At 33.5% G+C, this 17,004-nt stretch overlaps 4 protein-coding genes across 5 annotated transcripts; 2 read left to right on the forward strand and 2 right to left on the reverse strand.

Annotated features, from left to right (window-relative positions):
• LOC18596344 (probable serine incorporator) lies at positions 11-3,729 on the reverse strand. Of its 2 annotated transcripts, none has more exons than XM_007024758.2 (7): positions 3,594-3,729; positions 3,158-3,397; positions 2,259-2,498; positions 1,985-2,096; positions 1,735-1,909; positions 837-1,077; positions 11-527 (listed from the first exon to the last, which is right to left on the reverse strand). In XM_007024758.2, the coding sequence occupies exons 2-7, from the start codon at positions 3,339-3,341 to the stop codon at positions 238-240; spliced, it is 1,242 nt and encodes a 413-aa protein (XP_007024820.2). In that variant the 5' UTR covers positions 3,342-3,397; positions 3,594-3,729; the 3' UTR covers positions 11-237. The 2 variants fall into 2 exon arrangements, with proteins under 2 accessions (XP_007024820.2, XP_017978619.1); XM_018123130.1 differs by having other exon boundaries at positions 3,158-3,394; positions 3,594-3,715.
• Positions 6,577-7,175, forward strand: LOC18596345. Its single transcript, XM_018123132.1, has one exon. The coding sequence runs from the start codon at positions 6,611-6,613 to the stop codon at positions 6,896-6,898; it is 288 nt and encodes a 95-aa protein (XP_017978621.1). The 5' UTR covers positions 6,577-6,610; the 3' UTR covers positions 6,899-7,175.
• On the reverse strand, positions 7,944-9,461 carry LOC18596346 (60S ribosomal protein L44). The gene is made up of 4 exons (XM_007024762.2): positions 9,357-9,461; positions 8,448-8,627; positions 8,228-8,302; positions 7,944-8,131 (listed from the first exon to the last, which is right to left on the reverse strand). Exons 1-4 carry the CDS (start codon positions 9,357-9,359, stop codon positions 8,072-8,074), a joined length of 318 nt encoding a protein of 105 aa, XP_007024824.1. The 5' UTR covers positions 9,360-9,461; the 3' UTR covers positions 7,944-8,071.
• On the forward strand, positions 9,809-10,334 carry LOC18596347 (histone H4). The gene has a single exon (XM_007024763.2). It carries the CDS (start codon positions 9,882-9,884, stop codon positions 10,191-10,193), a length of 312 nt encoding a protein of 103 aa, XP_007024825.1. The 5' UTR covers positions 9,809-9,881; the 3' UTR covers positions 10,194-10,334.

Below are 17,004 nucleotides of genomic sequence, written 5' to 3' on the forward strand. Positions count from 1 at the left end.
CTTTAAATGGGGAGCAAAAGGAAAACTTATTTCAAACTTGTGATAACTACGTTATGAAAATACTATCAACAAGTTTTTTAAGTTTTCAGTGGTAGCAATCCTGCACCAATCACACACATACAGAGATTAAATGTACCGCAATACCATCTCAGTTCAACTTAGAAACTTTAGAATGTAAATCCATCAGCGATCACACCCATATACACAGTAAATTTATTGCAAGTTCTCTATGGAGATTTAGAATTCCCTCTCTGGGAACAGAATAGGAGCAATCAGAGACCAGATATAAAGACCTGCAGTTGCCCACCCAGTTATAATCCGGACCCAAACAGATGGCCACCCCACATCCACCAACTTCCCGCTCTCCCCAACTGAGGTTGACCATCCAGTCAAAAGCATTGCTGAATACATACTTGCCAGAGAAAAGATGATGTGGAAGAAGGCGTATGAATATGTCACTGGCTTATTCTTATCCTTTTCTTCCTGCTCATCTGCTTTGTCCAATGGAAGCAAAGACTTTCCAGCACCTTCACCCATTAAATCAGAATGTTAAATTGTACTCTTAACTCATGCTATTTATTTTTCTAATTTTACCCTCAAAAGAGATCCTAACAAGTTAACTGCAGCAAGAAAGAAGGGGAAGGGGAGGGGAGGGGTGGGCGAGAGTTGGAGGAGAGAGAAGCTAGCCCCAAATTCTTAAAAATATTCATAAAGTGTAAGGAACATAGTTTCTTTTACCTACCCTCAATCCTCATCCCAAAATCATGAAACTTACAGACAACTCTTGTATTTTAATGGTGTATGGTATAAAGATTGAATATTTTTGTTAACAATACCTGCACGAGGTGAACTTGGTGGGGAGAGCAGAGTCGTAGAGGACCCAGCACGAACAGCAGAATAGACAACTGATAGGACAGTGGTAAGCAGACCAAACGTCAGGGTGCCAGTAGAAATTGCTTTAGAATGCTTGTGAAGACCATTGCATTCATAATCTCTTGGTTCACTTGCAAGCCCACTGTAGCAAAGGTACATGCAGTACAGTGATATAACTGAAGCTGGCAAAATGCTACCACCAACCTAGAAATCATCGAGATATATATATATTAGGAATGAGCAAAAAGCATCTCTATAGATTACAAGAATTCATGTAAATGCTACGAAATATGGCACTAGAAACAGTGGTAAAATCCTATTCATTATCTTTCCTTTTTTTAAAAAAAACGTTAGTGGTATGATAAGAAAGAGAGATAGGAGACCTCAACATTTCAACTTTATGGAACACAAGAAGGAGCATTCTCACAAAGTTTAACATTAAAATGGTTTTCCAATCTAAGCCATCTTTTCGATATATCCATCCACATGTTGGTTCTATATCCTTTATTTGCAACAAGACAGAAAACATGTTTGCAATGTCTACATGCTTATCAATCATCCTATGTTTGGAAAGGAAGATCTAGCTTATCAATCATGGAAACAGTCTCATTTATCTAACTGGGGCCATCAACTCAAGCTAAGGCCAGCGAATTTCCATGGTATATAATCCACAAGAGATCTAGCTGTCCCGCAGGAAAGAGATGAGAAATTTTGCACAGTGTGGCATCAGTTTTACTCCAATTAATTAGGAACTCTTATGCATTTATAATCCATAAAAACAAAATAAAAGAAAACCAATAGAACTGATAATCCATGAGCTACTAAGATTATGTAAAGTGTAAATCAAAAGTAAAGACTTACTGCAGGATGCAGTGCAACTATGGCAAACAAAAGAACAACAATCAAGGTCATCACAATAAAGAATGTATTGAGCCCACAATCCTGTCCAGATGGTGTGAACCAGTGGAAGAGAAGTCCAGAGAAGCCCAATGTACCCAAATAACAAACAAGTGAAACAACAAACAGCGCAACGTACCTATAAAGGAAAAAGAAGTATATGTCATCTATAAAAAAGAGAAATACCCAAAAAGCTCACAAAAGCAAAACTCACCAGAACTGCTCATCATATCCAACCCATTTGTCATTCCATCCATGAACAAAGTCAAGTAACAGTACAACTTGAACCAAAAGAAACAGTCCTGAGCCAAACTTTGATATTGTCTCTGCAAATGCAACATTAAGTCAAACTAGATGTGATTTTAGCCAAATTGTTATTTCCTCCAATCATTTACAAATGCTCTGTAAGAATATTATCTCCAATAGCATGTAAGAGTTTCGAAAAGGATGGCACTCTTAATTAATGAACCATACATGATGTTTCTTACCATAGAAGCTGATAATCTCATTTGGAACAAAAAACATTAAGATCACTAAAATGAACCAGCAGATGACTTTCATCATCCATCCACCATGGTGCAAACCATCACGAGGATCCCTCTGGTTTTTCACGCCAATCATTAAAAATGACAGGATAGTGAAAAACAGAAAATTTCCCAAGCTAACCCTTAGCACCGCGTCTGTTTCAAACCATTCCCTGTTAGGTGTTTTGTGAAAATGATTGATCCCTGCATAATTAAAAATATCATATTCATGAAATCAGCAAACTAAGCATACGCAAGACATAACCAACACTATCACCTTTCCCCACCAAGAAAGGTGTAAAACATTAAATACATGAAATATGGGGCCAGATATCAATAGCTGAAGACAACCTAATAGTGACAGCCTGATCCAGGAGAGACAAGGCACAAATAACGGTTACCAAGCCACTCAAAGGAAAAAAGTGTAGAAGGACAAGCTCACAATTCATCCAGGAAACAGGTCTGATTCAATATAACAGAACCATAACAGTAAACATGGTTATAGATGTCAGGATTCACATGGAAATCTGAGCATTCTTCAGATTCCCTAAAATACCCAATACATTAACAGAGCATGTCTAAGATACATTTAGCTCAGAGTAACTCAATGCTCATCAGACAAATGACTGTGCTAAAAAACCAAAGCCATTTGACTTCCCTGGCCATCGAATATGTCAATACTAGGATAGTATTGAATCTTTTGCACCATCATTTGGGCATTTCAACATTAACCACGATTTGTGTTGGAATCTCAAAACTAACAAATTATGCTCCGAACAACAAACAACACTAAGAAATCGAATAAATTTAGCAATAATCAAAATTAAATGAATAAATAAAAAGCAAATTTCAAGGAAGCTTACAAGGGAGCTTCTCCATGAGAGGGGCGGCAACCTCACGAAGGATCCAGGAAACAATCAAAGAAAGGGCAAAGAGACCACAGTAGGCGATCCTTGCAGACCTCCTGCTAATCCCCGAAACCACAGTGCGGCACGCATCGCATGCGCATGCCGCACAACACGATGCAAGGCATGAAGCAGCCCACATCTTCTTCCAACCACAACAACAAACAAACAACCCGCCAAATCCAAAAACCCAAACTGCTGCAACAACAACAACAAACAAAAATCAATATAGAAAAAGAAAAGCAAAAACGTTTATCTCTAATAATACGAGGAAAACTAAATAAATTCCGCAGAAAACCCTAACTGTTGAAGATTCAATCCCAAAAAAAAAAAACTCACAACCCTTTTCGATAATAATAAAAAATATAATTGATTATGATTAATTTTCTCTTACCAGAGAATTAAGGAAGATAGAGTTACACGAAGACGATGATCGGTGGGGCGCGCACGAAGAAATATAGGAACGACTCAAAGAACCCAAAGAGAATTGGAATTGCTTTCTCAGTCGGAGTCCAGAGCTCAAAACCATATGCAGTTGTTCGTATTGACAAATCCTGTAATTCACTAATCTCAACCGTTGGACGTGTTGGCCGAGCTAATATGAACGGCTTGGATTTGTCTTTTGTTGAGAATTTTTTTATTTTTTTATTGAATTGAAATAAAAAGATTTACACTTTTTCTTGTAATAAAAATTATACACTAATTAATGAGTTAAATGTATATTAATTTATTTTATAAATAATTAGGTAGTGTTAATTTTTTTATTTTAATTTACAACTAGTTAAAATGTAGTAGTATACCTAAAAAAATGTACATTATTCTTCAATTTGGAAAAGATTTGCAAGTTAGCTTGGACAAATTAAAGATATTGATTGAACGTCCATGTAGAAGTAAAAGGACCTAAATTTTGGTCAATTCAACTAATAAATTTCAACTTTTAGTACTGGGAGTTTTGGACTTTGAATCTGTTGAATGCCTCCCTCTAATAATTCATAAAAATATTAATTGATTTATGCTTATGACAAAGAAAATAACTCTATAGAAATGGGGGAGAGATTGGGGAGGATCAATCTCACTTAATTATTTCTATAACCTTGGATCAATTTCAGTTGTGAGTTGTTTGTCCGATCCCATTACGCTCAGACTGATTTACTTCTGCTTTTATTACGTAGGTCAAATGAAGAAAGAAATTTTTATATTTATTTTTATTTTGTCTAGTTCCACTACTGTTTTACTTTTTGTAAATATCTTATGTAATAAAAGTTTTAATTTACCTTTCAAAAAAGTTTAGATCAATTTTGAATATTTTTCTTTCAAAAATTGTATTGAGTATTTAATCTTGGTACGCTTACAAGTGACAATTTTGCAAAATTCAAACCTAACCAATCATTTTAAATTGATCTTAAAAATATGTAAAGTATTAATTGACTTTTAAAATCAATATCAAATATTATTTTCATCGTTCATCGACGCATCACAGAAGGAAACTTCATTTGTAAATATCAAATATCATTCTCATCGTTCAATCATATGATTAAAGATGATAGTGGCTCATGATGGAGTCGACAAAACCCAGAGATTTTTTTTAGGAAAAAAAAAGAATAAAAATGGTTAATTAGTTAATATAATTAAGATTACAACTTTCATTTCAAACTAAAAATGAAAAAAATAGTTAAGATTAGAACTTGGCTTAGGAAAATAGTAAATAATCAGAAATAGTAGAATGCCAGGTGGAGGAGGGTGGAGCGCACTTTCTCTTTCTCACGCTACGCGGGTTTGGTCAGTTTATAATTAAACGACCTTTGGACGTTTCCAAACGTTGAAACTTGTCTAAACCTTCCCCCTAAATTTGGACCAATAAAATGCTTTTCGCTTCACAACTCTCTCGACGCTTCCCTAACCCACGAATTACACCCTTTATTCCGTTTCATTGTTCGTGACGGGTGCTCAATAAAGCTAAAGCACCTCCTGCTTTTGTTTTCTATTGTAACGTCCCTGACACCGTGACATAAGGAGAAGACAAAGGGGAGGGAAGAAGAGTGATTATAAAGAGAAAACATCAAGAGATATACTCATTTTCCCTTCTTCCCTTTGATCCAACCTTGGGTTTGTCAACCGTAAGTGTTTTCTTTTTTAACTTTTTGATTCATTTACAGATCTGGGTGTTTTTACTTTTTTATAGGATAGAGAAGGGTTTTGAATTTGATTTTTTTAAATAGATATATGGATTGATTATCAAAGGTAGTTGAATGTTTGTGGTGAGAATGTGTTTTTCATGTAGATTTGACATGATCCTCAGGCTTTTCTCTTTTTGGGTTTTTAAGGATCTGTGTTGATAACGTGTTTTCATTAGCGGGATTAAGGAATAGGAAGGATCTCTTATGATCTGACAGAAATGGGAACATTTTTGGTCAAGTGTCTGCCTTATTAGGAATGATTAAAGCATAATATAGTGTTCAGGTGAAAAGGAAATTAGAAATTTATTCTTTGTGAATATGACAATTGACGAAGCTAATTTATGAGATGTTACGTGTTTTGTTAGACAATTATGTTTTCCTGCCTGTTGAGTCATTTGGACATCAAATGTTTTCAATCTTCAAGCTTGGATTGGAGTAGAAAAATGGTTTGGGAAATCACTTGGTTAGCTAATTAAACAAAATTCATAGTGCTGTTGACACCGCAAAAGATTTTGCATCTTAGGTTCAAAATTTTTAGTGCTGTTGACACCACAAAAGATTTTGCACCTAGTTCTTGCTGGTATTATTATTCTCTTTATGATTTTGCTGTTGTGGGTTGTCAATCTGTCACCCTTTTGGATTTTGGAAATATGCCTCAATAGATATGGGAGATTTAGTCTTAGTTGTATAATGTGTTCAAATAGTTAATTGTATGTGTGATTGGCTGTCTTAAAAAGGATTTTTTAGTTAGACTGATAAAATTGCTTCTGTGTATTAGCTCCAGCAATCAGTTCAATTGGAATTTTTTTATTCCCGCTTGTGCACTTGTCAATCTATTATTACTTTGTGTATCTAGATGTGGAATTTCAATAGTAGCTGGTTTGTTTATTTCTCATTCTGAAGGCACTTGAGTTTAATTAGTGTAAAGATATTGGTTTCTTGGTTACTATGATGTTTGGACCACTGACCACTGTATTTAAGAAGAATGGTTTTGCACAGCTTGTTGTTCAGATCTTTTCCTTTGAGAAATTAGATATTTCTGATTGCTGTCTTTTATTTAATTTGTTTTGTCGGTAGGTTAATGGTTTAGCATGACATGTTTTTCCGGTCTTTTCAATTGTAGTTGTTACACGCTATTTTCTTTGGCCTTGAGCATGTTCTTGCATGTGGTGATGAACTGAATTGGCTGCATGATTTCAGGTCACGGTGGCAAGGGAATTTTAGTCTCTAAGCTATGGTTCTGGACGGCATTGTATCTTCTCCCCATCGGAGGTCAGGATCAATCAGGAAGCAATTCCAAAAAGATGAGTTGGGCAGCTGGTCAACACTTGTTCATAGGCATAGATTTCTCTTAACAGCTTTGGGACTCTTAGCATTCCTCTGTACCATCTACCTTTACTTTGCAGTTACTTTAGGGGCCACCGCTGATACATGCTCTGGGTTGACAGGAACACAGAAAGCAACATGTAAACTGCAGCATGCAAGGTCAACTCTGTCCCATGGAAAGCTGAAATTCCTTTAGCTTGTCTATGGCCAATTACCGGTTGGTTTATTATTATAGTATTCAAATTTGAAAAACACAATTCATTTACAGTGGATTATTTTGTGTCCTCTTATGCTGCTTGTTCATATGCAGGTTTAAATCTGTGCAGCAGAAATTTGTACTGCAAACTCTATTTTAATGATTAATCTTCTCAAGAAGCTAATTTTCTTAATGTTGAAGATGCATATAATGTTGTTTGGAGGTTATGAAGTTGGTCAAACAATGTCCTAGTGCAACGGCTTATATCTTTCATGCATTTCAAATTGTGATGGCAAACAATTTTGATCCGACCATTAGAATACTGAAACTATATAATGCTTTATTAAGTCTGCATGGTCACTTATCACTTATTAATTACACGCTATGAGAATTCCTGCTTCTTGGTTTCCCTGAACATAGAAATTGATAGTGATGAAAAAAGGATCTTATTTCAATTGGCATGAACAGGAAATCTTTATTTATCTACAAGAACCAGAACAAGACGAGCGTCCTGTTCTTCATGATAGGTGGCTAACATCAGCCAACTGGAGCCAAGTGATACCTACATAACTGAGGCACAAAGTAACACTTTGGCTTTAAATGCCAACAAGTGAAAAATGTTTGCCATTCTCGATCACAATCTTCAAGTTTACCGCATAAAACAAGCAAAATTCCTTCCAGACTTCTTGATGTTCAAACTTTTGTTGATCTCCAAGGAATGAGATTAGCCAATCACAACCCTCGAGATCTTCCATAACTTTCTCTTTTGGTCGTGTGATGTATGTTAAGCAATGCGATTTGTTAAAGCAATGGATTCTCGAAGGTGTCAGCGACAAGATGTTATGGAGTTCTTTTAATATTTGACAAAAAGCAAGTATGCCTGCCATATTTTTACCAGATGTTTATAGAAACCTTTCCCTATCTCAAATCGATGATGTGGAAAATATGAGCAAAATCAACTTGCAGGTGTCTCTAGAACTCTTGGAGAAAATATAAATGACATTTAAATTTTAATCCTAATAAAAACTGATACTATCAAATCAAATTGATTAGGAGACACCATTAGGAATGAGATTACCAAATTAGCAACAATGCAATGAAAACAGCAAAAATCAATGCTTGCTTCAGTTCCAACAAGTGCGAAACAATAATATAGTGACAAAAATGATTCATTTAGAATAAAGATGTCCCCTTGCCTTTCTTGTCCCCTCCAATCTCAAAGTGCTTGCATCTCTGCAGAAACAGTATCAACAAAGAGTTAGCATTTGTAAAATGCGGTAAGGCTATCTAAGAATGGCTAGCTAATGGACAAGTTTTGCAGTTCATTACCTTGATTGGGTGTTGTGACACATGCTTGCAAGCCTGGCACTGTAGCCTCAGCACAATCTTCTTAGTAGTCTTTGCCTGTTAGAAAATATTTTGAAACTCATTCATAAATGGAATAGAAAGGGATTAAAATAATGGTAGTACACAAATGGTTCATGTTCTTCCCACAGTAACAGCCATATTCACACAAGGGTGAACAAGTCATCAAAGAGAAGTCTTTTACCTTCTTGTGGAAAACTGGCTTTGTCTGTCCACCATAACCTGATTGTTTGCGATCATAACGACGCTTTCCTTGAGCAGCAAGACTGTCCTTCCCCTTTTTGTATTGGGTGACTTTGTGCAAGGTGTGCTTCTTGCACTCCTTATTCTTACAGTAGGTCTTCTTTGTCTTAGGAACGTTCACCTACAATACAGAGGTTTTAATTTTTCTCGCACAAATCTATCAACGAAATGACAATTTTGCAGCCCCCAAAACAATGTTCTTGGAACAATTTTCAAATCATATCAACACATAGTTCCCAAATTTCGAAAATATGACACAAATGATTAATGGTTGCAACATTTGATGGCTAATGCAATCACATAATACAGCATTTCCACCCAAATCCATAAAAACTGATGACTTAAGGTCATTGTTGTACTTTTCACTGGTCCTATCAAGCTCCCAGGAATATGAGCTTTACTCATCCTAATCCTAAGCAAATTAAAACCAAGAAAGCACAGAAGAAAACTGTACAAAAATAGAATAAAAAGTTGGCTGTAGTGTAAGCCATTTATCCTAAATCACCTCAAGCATTGCTAAATAGAAGCAGAAAAATTGACACTTTATCAGACTATACTCAAGCAAGAATAACATTCAGCTAAATACTTGTAAGAATTGACTTCTGAACTCTTAATTAAATTGACTGGTGCATCCCATCACCTAAAAAACTCAAGCCACAACTCACTAGAAACAAAAAAATTTTGCCACCAAATGTTTCAAATTTAATCATTCATCAAATAAAATATTAACATTCTTACCGTGCCAATTATTTAAGAGATAAAAACAACAATGAGCAAAATTCCTGTGCACATAATCAATTCAATAATAAATATATCATTTATTTAAGGGCGAGAGAAAAAGAGAGGATACCATCGTGGAAAATGCTGGGAGAGAAACCGAAGCTCTAAACTGCTCTGTTACAGAAAAGAAATGAATAGCAAAACCCCATAAGCGAAGTTAGGGTTAGGGTTTTTATAACAGACTAAGAGCCGGGTTTTAACAGCTGGCCCCAGTTTATGAATCGAATCGGTGAAAGGATCCAAATCTAAATTGCAACAGGCCCAATTTATTGTTCCCCAATGGGCCACGGGCCGGCCTTCAATTTCTTTTTCCGTTCACATCACGCTTATCTCACGTGCCCCCCGCGCCTTTGATAAAAATTCGAAATCCGAAATCGAAAATGAAAAAACCTTCCTCTTCCCGTTGAACCCGCGCCAAAAGGAAACCAGATCACACGGATCGTTTCTCTTAGCCGTTGATTAAAATTAACATCCAACGGCTAAAAACCAAAGGCTCTCACTCTATAAATAAACAGGATATCTCTCATGCCATCACCAAATCCAATCCAACTTAAAGAAAACAAAGCCAGCAAAATTTTGCTTTGAGAGGTAGAAAATGTCAGGCCGTGGAAAGGGAGGCAAAGGATTGGGAAAGGGAGGAGCGAAGAGGCACAGGAAAGTACTGAGAGACAACATTCAAGGGATCACGAAGCCTGCAATTCGAAGGTTGGCTCGACGAGGTGGAGTGAAGAGGATTAGCGGTCTTATTTATGAAGAAACGCGAGGCGTTCTCAAGATTTTCCTTGAAAACGTGATCCGCGACGCGGTTACGTATACTGAGCACGCCAGGAGGAAGACGGTAACTGCTATGGATGTGGTTTATGCCTTGAAAAGACAGGGCCGAACCCTTTATGGTTTTGGCGGTTAATTGGGTGGTTTTTTTTTTTTTTTAAGGAATTAGGTGGTCTTTTGCAGAGAGGCTTTTTAGATCTCGTCAGTTTTTGTGCTTTTCGATGATGTAATAGAAGTTGAATTTTTATGGGAAAATTGTGTTTGGATTTCGATGTTACTTTTTGGTTTCTGTTTGGTTTCCTAGAAAATATGCGTAAGAAAGTGAAAATGAAACGGTTGGTCTTTTCCATTAGCTACAGTTTTCCTGCTTACTGGTAAATGTGAATTGGTAGGACTAACCGTTTGGAACCCAAATTGTACTTGTTTTTTAAGCGTAACGAAAATACTGCTACGGGCTGAATTTTTTTTTATGATGGAGCTAAGGGTTGAAATCTATATCCCTTAACACATAGGGGAAATGAAAATCTCAAGTTTAGAAGGATCAGAACATATTTTTATGACAGAAAATTGATTTAGAAAAAATAAAAAGAAGAAAAAAAGGTAAATTTGCATTGAACTTTGGTCTTTGGTTTAAGTTGGGTTGGGACGGGACTTGAGCCTTCGGCTGATAACTTAATTTGTGTTGCCCAATAGCCAAGCAGTGAAACCAGCCAGAGCTGCCCAAAATGGCTATTGAGAAAGGCTTGTTCGGCCCAATTGGCAACCAGATTTGGCATTATATGTGAGCAATCTACTGTCAGTCAGAAGGCTTTATCTTTTAAGCTGTCTAGCCAAGGAAGCTCCAACAACATTGAGAATTTATGCAGTTGGAGCGTGGGGATAGATCAAAGAAACTTTACAGCTTGGCTCAATGCACAAGGGATCTTTCCAGCCAGATCTGTCAAAATGAACCTGATTTATTGGGTCAACTTATTTTTTATTGAAAATGAAGTGAGTGGGGTTTAAAAATTTAGGGTTATATTAAAATTGGGCCTAAATGAGTCAGTTCATTTGATAAGTAGGTTGGGGTGGATTGGAATGGACCAATTTTGTGAGGTAGAAAAAAAAAATCATAATTTTAATTAATTTAATAATTTTATATATTGAACTATATAAAATTAATAATTTAGTTACCAATGGTATTACTTACTTTAAATATTTTAATGTCTTTAATCTTTACTTATCAAATTAATAATTTTAGTTTAAATTAATACTTTTTTTTTATGGTAATGAATATTAGATAATAAATTGATAATAATTCAAACTTTAAGACATCATTGCTATCTAAACAAAATTTAAATATTTTGCTTGAGGAAGAAGATTGAGAAGGATATAAATGAGTCTTGAAGTTTCTATTATTTGTTTATATACTTATGTTTATAAGATGGTAATTTATGTTAAAGATTTAAACTTTATTTATGTAATTTATTTACTTATTTATATTTTGTATAATTTATTTGTTTGTGACATGTTTTTTATTATTCAATTTATGTATTAAATCATAGAACAATTTTATTGATAGGAAGTTTGTTAGATATAATTATAAAAATAATTTTTTTGAAAAAAAAAAATGGGTTTGGCTCAACCCGACTCATGGACTAACAATGGGTGAGTTAAGTTGGGGTTTTGATAGCCTAGGTAAAAATGGGTTGGCTAGACCCAACCCATATTTTCTCAGCCCATAAAGGCTTGGGTTAGACCAGCTCATATTGACATCTCTATTTCCAATGGTGGTTTTAAGAAGTGTCTTGATGGTGCCATTGGTGAACTTCCAAGTTGCTAGTTAAGGATGTTAATGGGTATCTTGTTATAAGATATATGTGGATATTCAACTCGATTATATAAGGTTAGGATGGGTTTGGAACGAATTTGAGTAGTGATTTCACAATTCGTATCAAGTTTGAGTAGGATTCAAGTACCATTGCTTAACTATTCGTTATCTGAATCCGATTATCATTTATAATCGTATCAGGTTTGAGTAGTGGTTTCACAATTCATATCAGGTTTGAGTATGATTCAAGTACCACTGCTTAAAATTTTTTATTATTTTAATAATTAAATTAAAAATATATAAGTTTACCAACTTTATAAGCAATTCTTTTTGTTAAAAACTAACAAACATATAAAAAGTATAGTTATTCTAATTATTAACGTGATGACATTAATATATTTAAATTAAAAAAATTAAATTATTAATTATGTTTAAATAATATGAATATCATATCATATTATAAGGAAATATAATTACTATTATATACATACTTTTAATATAAATATATTTATATTCTTAAAGAGTATTTGAGATTAGAATAGTTTTGAGATTAAAAAATTATAACTTATAAAATTATTAATTATAATATATATATAATTGTTTATATAAACTTATAATATATATACTTAAAAAGTATTTGAGATTAGAATAGTTTCGGAACCAAACTATTTTTTTTAATTTCATGAAATTAAAGGTAAATCCATATAGTTAATTAAATTAATTCATGAAACTATGATTATTAATTAACTTGCAATGTTTTTTAATATATATAGTTTATAAATTGTGTTAATTTGTAAGAAATATAATTACTATTATATATATACTAAAATATTTTAATATATATATTTTAAATATAAACATATTTACTTTCTATTTTATGTTAATATTATAAAAATCATAACGTATAAAATTATTAATTATAATATATATACCTTTATTTGTATTAGCTTATAATGTATAAACCTAAAACGAAATTGTGATATTAGAATAGTTTTGAAATCTAGTTATTTTTTAAAAATTTCATGTAACTAAGAATATACTCATATAGTTAATTAAATTAATTCATGAAAGTATAGTTATTAATTAACTTATAATGTTTTTTAATATATAAACTTTATATATGTTAAGTTCATTTATAAAGGAATATAATTAGATTATATATATATATTAAAATACTTTTAGTGTATATACTTTAAATATAAACATATTTACTTTCTACTTTATGTTAACATTATAAAAATTATAACTTATAAAATTATTAATTATACTTGAAATATTTATTTTTAATTATTTAAATTAAAATTTTATTATTTGTGTGTTTTCATTAATTTAATTATTAGTAAATTATATGAAATATGTAAAAAAAATATTATTGCATATGGATACAAGTACGAATTTGGATTCGAATAATTGGGTACCATAAATAGAATTTTAATAATTTTTTTACATAATCAGATTTTTAAACGAGTTAGAATAATTATAGGGTACTGAAAATGTATTAAGGTTAAAATTATGGTAGTAATTTTTAAAAATATTCAGATAGTTAATAAAGTTCGAGTATTTTATTTTTTATAAAATTATAATTCAGGTACTTTTAAAATTAATGGGTATTTTAGCGGTTGACATCTCTATTGCTAGTGATGGGAAACAAGAAGCAACAGGTTTTAGGTGGGAGTTGCAGCATAAGATTGTTAAAGCATGAAATATTACATCGTATATTGGTATTGAGTTGCCGGATTAAATAAAATGATCTAGTCTAGGGGGATGGATCCACTACGTCTACGTGTGTTTATAACATAATACTATGTTAATCCTTTTCATAATTCTTTTAAAGAGTGATCATTCTTTATCATTATTAGTTTTAAAATTAGATATTTGATAAAGCTGGAGGCCCATGTTGTTGGTCTAAATGTCCAGCGCCTGGTCCCCTGGATTGAAAGAATGAGAAGATTGATTATGACCAATGGACTCTTATGTCCTAGATAATGTGCTAATTTAATTAATCAGTGGAATAACTCGCAGCTCTAAACTCATGCACATGTTGGTTATGCCCAATGCTAATTAATATTCCTACTGATGTTGGTCTCTATCAACTCGTGGGGGGCTGTCCAACGCCAAATCACTGATTAGGAGCATTGAGGAATGAACTAGTAGCTAAGACAAATCTAATAAAGCAGTATCTTATTCAATGATGAGATAATGTCGGAAAATATCACTTTCACAAAGTTTTAACACATTTATCGTTTCTTTTGAGGGAAAAGAAAAGTATACACCACACCCACTTGTTATTTATCAATTTAATTGATGTTACAATTGGTGAGCGTTGGGTTCAAGTTCTTTTGACTCACCGTTTGCCTTCATGACATCCAAAACTTAGTTGAATATGGCTTTCAAGGAATTTGACCCAAATTTCAAATTAAAAAAAAATGAAATATAACTAACTCATGTTTTATAACTTAAAATCATCAATAATAAAAATAAATAAAACTAACCGATCAATATCATATTTTATGACCAACCTACGGCCTTTCGTAACCAACAAGTTAGCGTTGGGGCCCAAGTCCAAAGCAGATCCTTTTCCTAAGCCCTGTTTTGGACTACATATGTAGGCCCAGGAGTGGGTTGGCACTTGGCGGGCAGAGCAGTGACCAGGATTACGGACCACTGGTAGAGTTTCTTTTTCTGAGTGTGAACACATCCGTCATCCTAGCAAACACACTTGAATTAGATCATAGTTTGATATTTTCGCCATTGATACTATTAAAATATTTTCACACCGTATATGTCTCCTCTTTTTTGTCATGAATGTATCAACATATTCGAGTCTTTTTAAAATATTTTTTTTGCTGAAAAAGTGCTGAAAATAATACTAACAAAACAAAAATATTTCAATTAAAATTTTTTCGTTGTCAATTTCCTACTATTGTAATTTTTGCATCTGCTCCACCTTAAATTATAATGGTGCAAATTAAAATAGACCTTCAACTAATAATAAACTGTAAAGGTTTGTATCAAAAAGAAGTTATATTTGGTTGATATTTTTATCAATTACCTTTTATTTAAAAAAAAAAAGAATACAAAAATATAAATAAAAAGAGCTTCAATAAACGTTTAACACTTGGCCAATTTGTGGACATCAATTATAAATCTACATAAAACGTGAATCATAAATAAATGTAACAAAGCTCAGAATCCCACCAGTGGTGGGATTGGGTGGATGGAAAAACTAATCCTTTGAAAATGAGGATTATATTGTTTGGACGACCTTGACCAAGGACCGTAGTTGGTACGCACATAAGGTTTTGAATGGTGAACAACGCACGCGGTTCGTTGCATGGAGGCGGCCAAAACCTGGAAAAAGCAAAATCACGCGCACTTGAATGCGCCAATCTGCCTGACGTTAGAGCAACTAATTGCTCGAGTATCCAAATTGGTTTTTGAGATTCATGGCGGCATTATCCACAACCAACCGAAAACGATAGCAGAAAACAATCTCTGACTTTTTCAATGGAAAGAAAGTCTTCCGTGCCCCTGCTGGGAGAATCGCAAAAATCCCAACTCCCTCCTTTTTATTTTTGCGTATCCAATTGGCTAGGCTTTGTGCTTGCTTTAAGACATGACATTTTCTTCATCATTGACTTCTTCATGCACATAAACAATTTTTAATCATATGTTGAACATATTAATATCAGCGTCAGTATATGGAGCACGCGTTTGCATTCGAAGTGGCGGGTTACTTAATAATCCTTATTGTATGAAATTTCAAATCCTGTCTGTCGTCCAAGAAGAATCTACTTCAATAGCAACTAATATATTGGTTTTTTTGTCAAAATACACAAGAAGAGCTCCGTAATTTTTATAACCACGTGAATCAAATACATTAAATTTAAAAGTGATGAAATTTTATCTATTTGAATGAGGATTTATTTAAACTTGAATTTATTAATTTAAATTTTAAATCAAATACATTTTTATAATTAATAATTAATTAATTAAGATTCATCAAAACAATACTTATTATTTTTATAATTACATAAATAATGATAATATTATGTGGCCATTTCACCATATTTCATAAATATGACATACCGTTGATCAATTATTACATATTAGAATCTTCATTAATTAACTTGAAATTTTAAAAAATAATAATTACGTGGAATTGAATAAAACTTTAAAATGGAAATGACACGCACCCAACTGGCCGCTGAGATTGTCCTATCCAGTTGGGACAAACTTTGGTTTCTAAATTGAATTTCTTTAGAAGCAAGGTAAAATAATATCGGACTTTACAACCTTCTTGATGCAATGTATCGTGAGCAAAGAGGTGAAAATGAGGCAGGCAGAAGCCCCAGGAGCAGAATCCAAGAGCTGCCTTCAAGTGAAGACAAGCACCCTAATTGCTCTGAAGACAACCTTTCCTTTATCCAATCAATTTCTTGACCCCAATCCACGCAATAAATTTCACGAACCAAGAAAATAAATAAGTTGCTTGCCATGATTGCCTTTGCAATCAATTTATGTTTCCATCAATCAAAGTCTTCCATTAATGAGTTTCGTCGTAAGTTACAAAAAAACCAAACTCTTTTCAATTTTTCGTGCCCAGACGACATTCGCATTAAATGAGGGGTAGCAGAAGAGGGCGACGCGTGGCGAATCATTTCAAGGAAAAGAATTAAATGCAAAGGGGAGCTTGAATAACTGTCCAAAGTCGCAGCGAAGGTGACATGGAGTTTCAACAACATTTATTTTAGGGTGGTGAGACCTTTAATGTTGGATGTAGACCTGGCTCTTGCCCTTGCCTTTATGCATGCAACGATTTTTTTTTTCTTTTGAAATTCCTTCAATTACTCCATTCTTTTACTTTTACTTTTACTTTTACCTTTACGTGGCTATAATATGTGTTACGAAACTTAATTATTATTATTAGCCAAATCTTTATAATTAGTAGTACAACTAATTAAACCCATGTCCTTATTCTCCATTCAATTAAAAACGATAGCTACAACTATCAAGTTCGGGATAAACATGACTTTGTGTGTTCTTAATTCATGCACAGGATAACTCAAGTCTCTCACGTATACAAAGCTAAATTAAGCAAAATCCACATGAAATAAACAAAAACACTTGCTTTTTG

The sequence above is a fragment of the Theobroma cacao genome, chromosome 6, assembly GCF_000208745.1.
Source record: "Theobroma cacao cultivar B97-61/B2 chromosome 6, Criollo_cocoa_genome_V2, whole genome shotgun sequence".
Taxonomy (NCBI): Eukaryota; Viridiplantae; Streptophyta; class Magnoliopsida; order Malvales; family Malvaceae; genus Theobroma; species Theobroma cacao.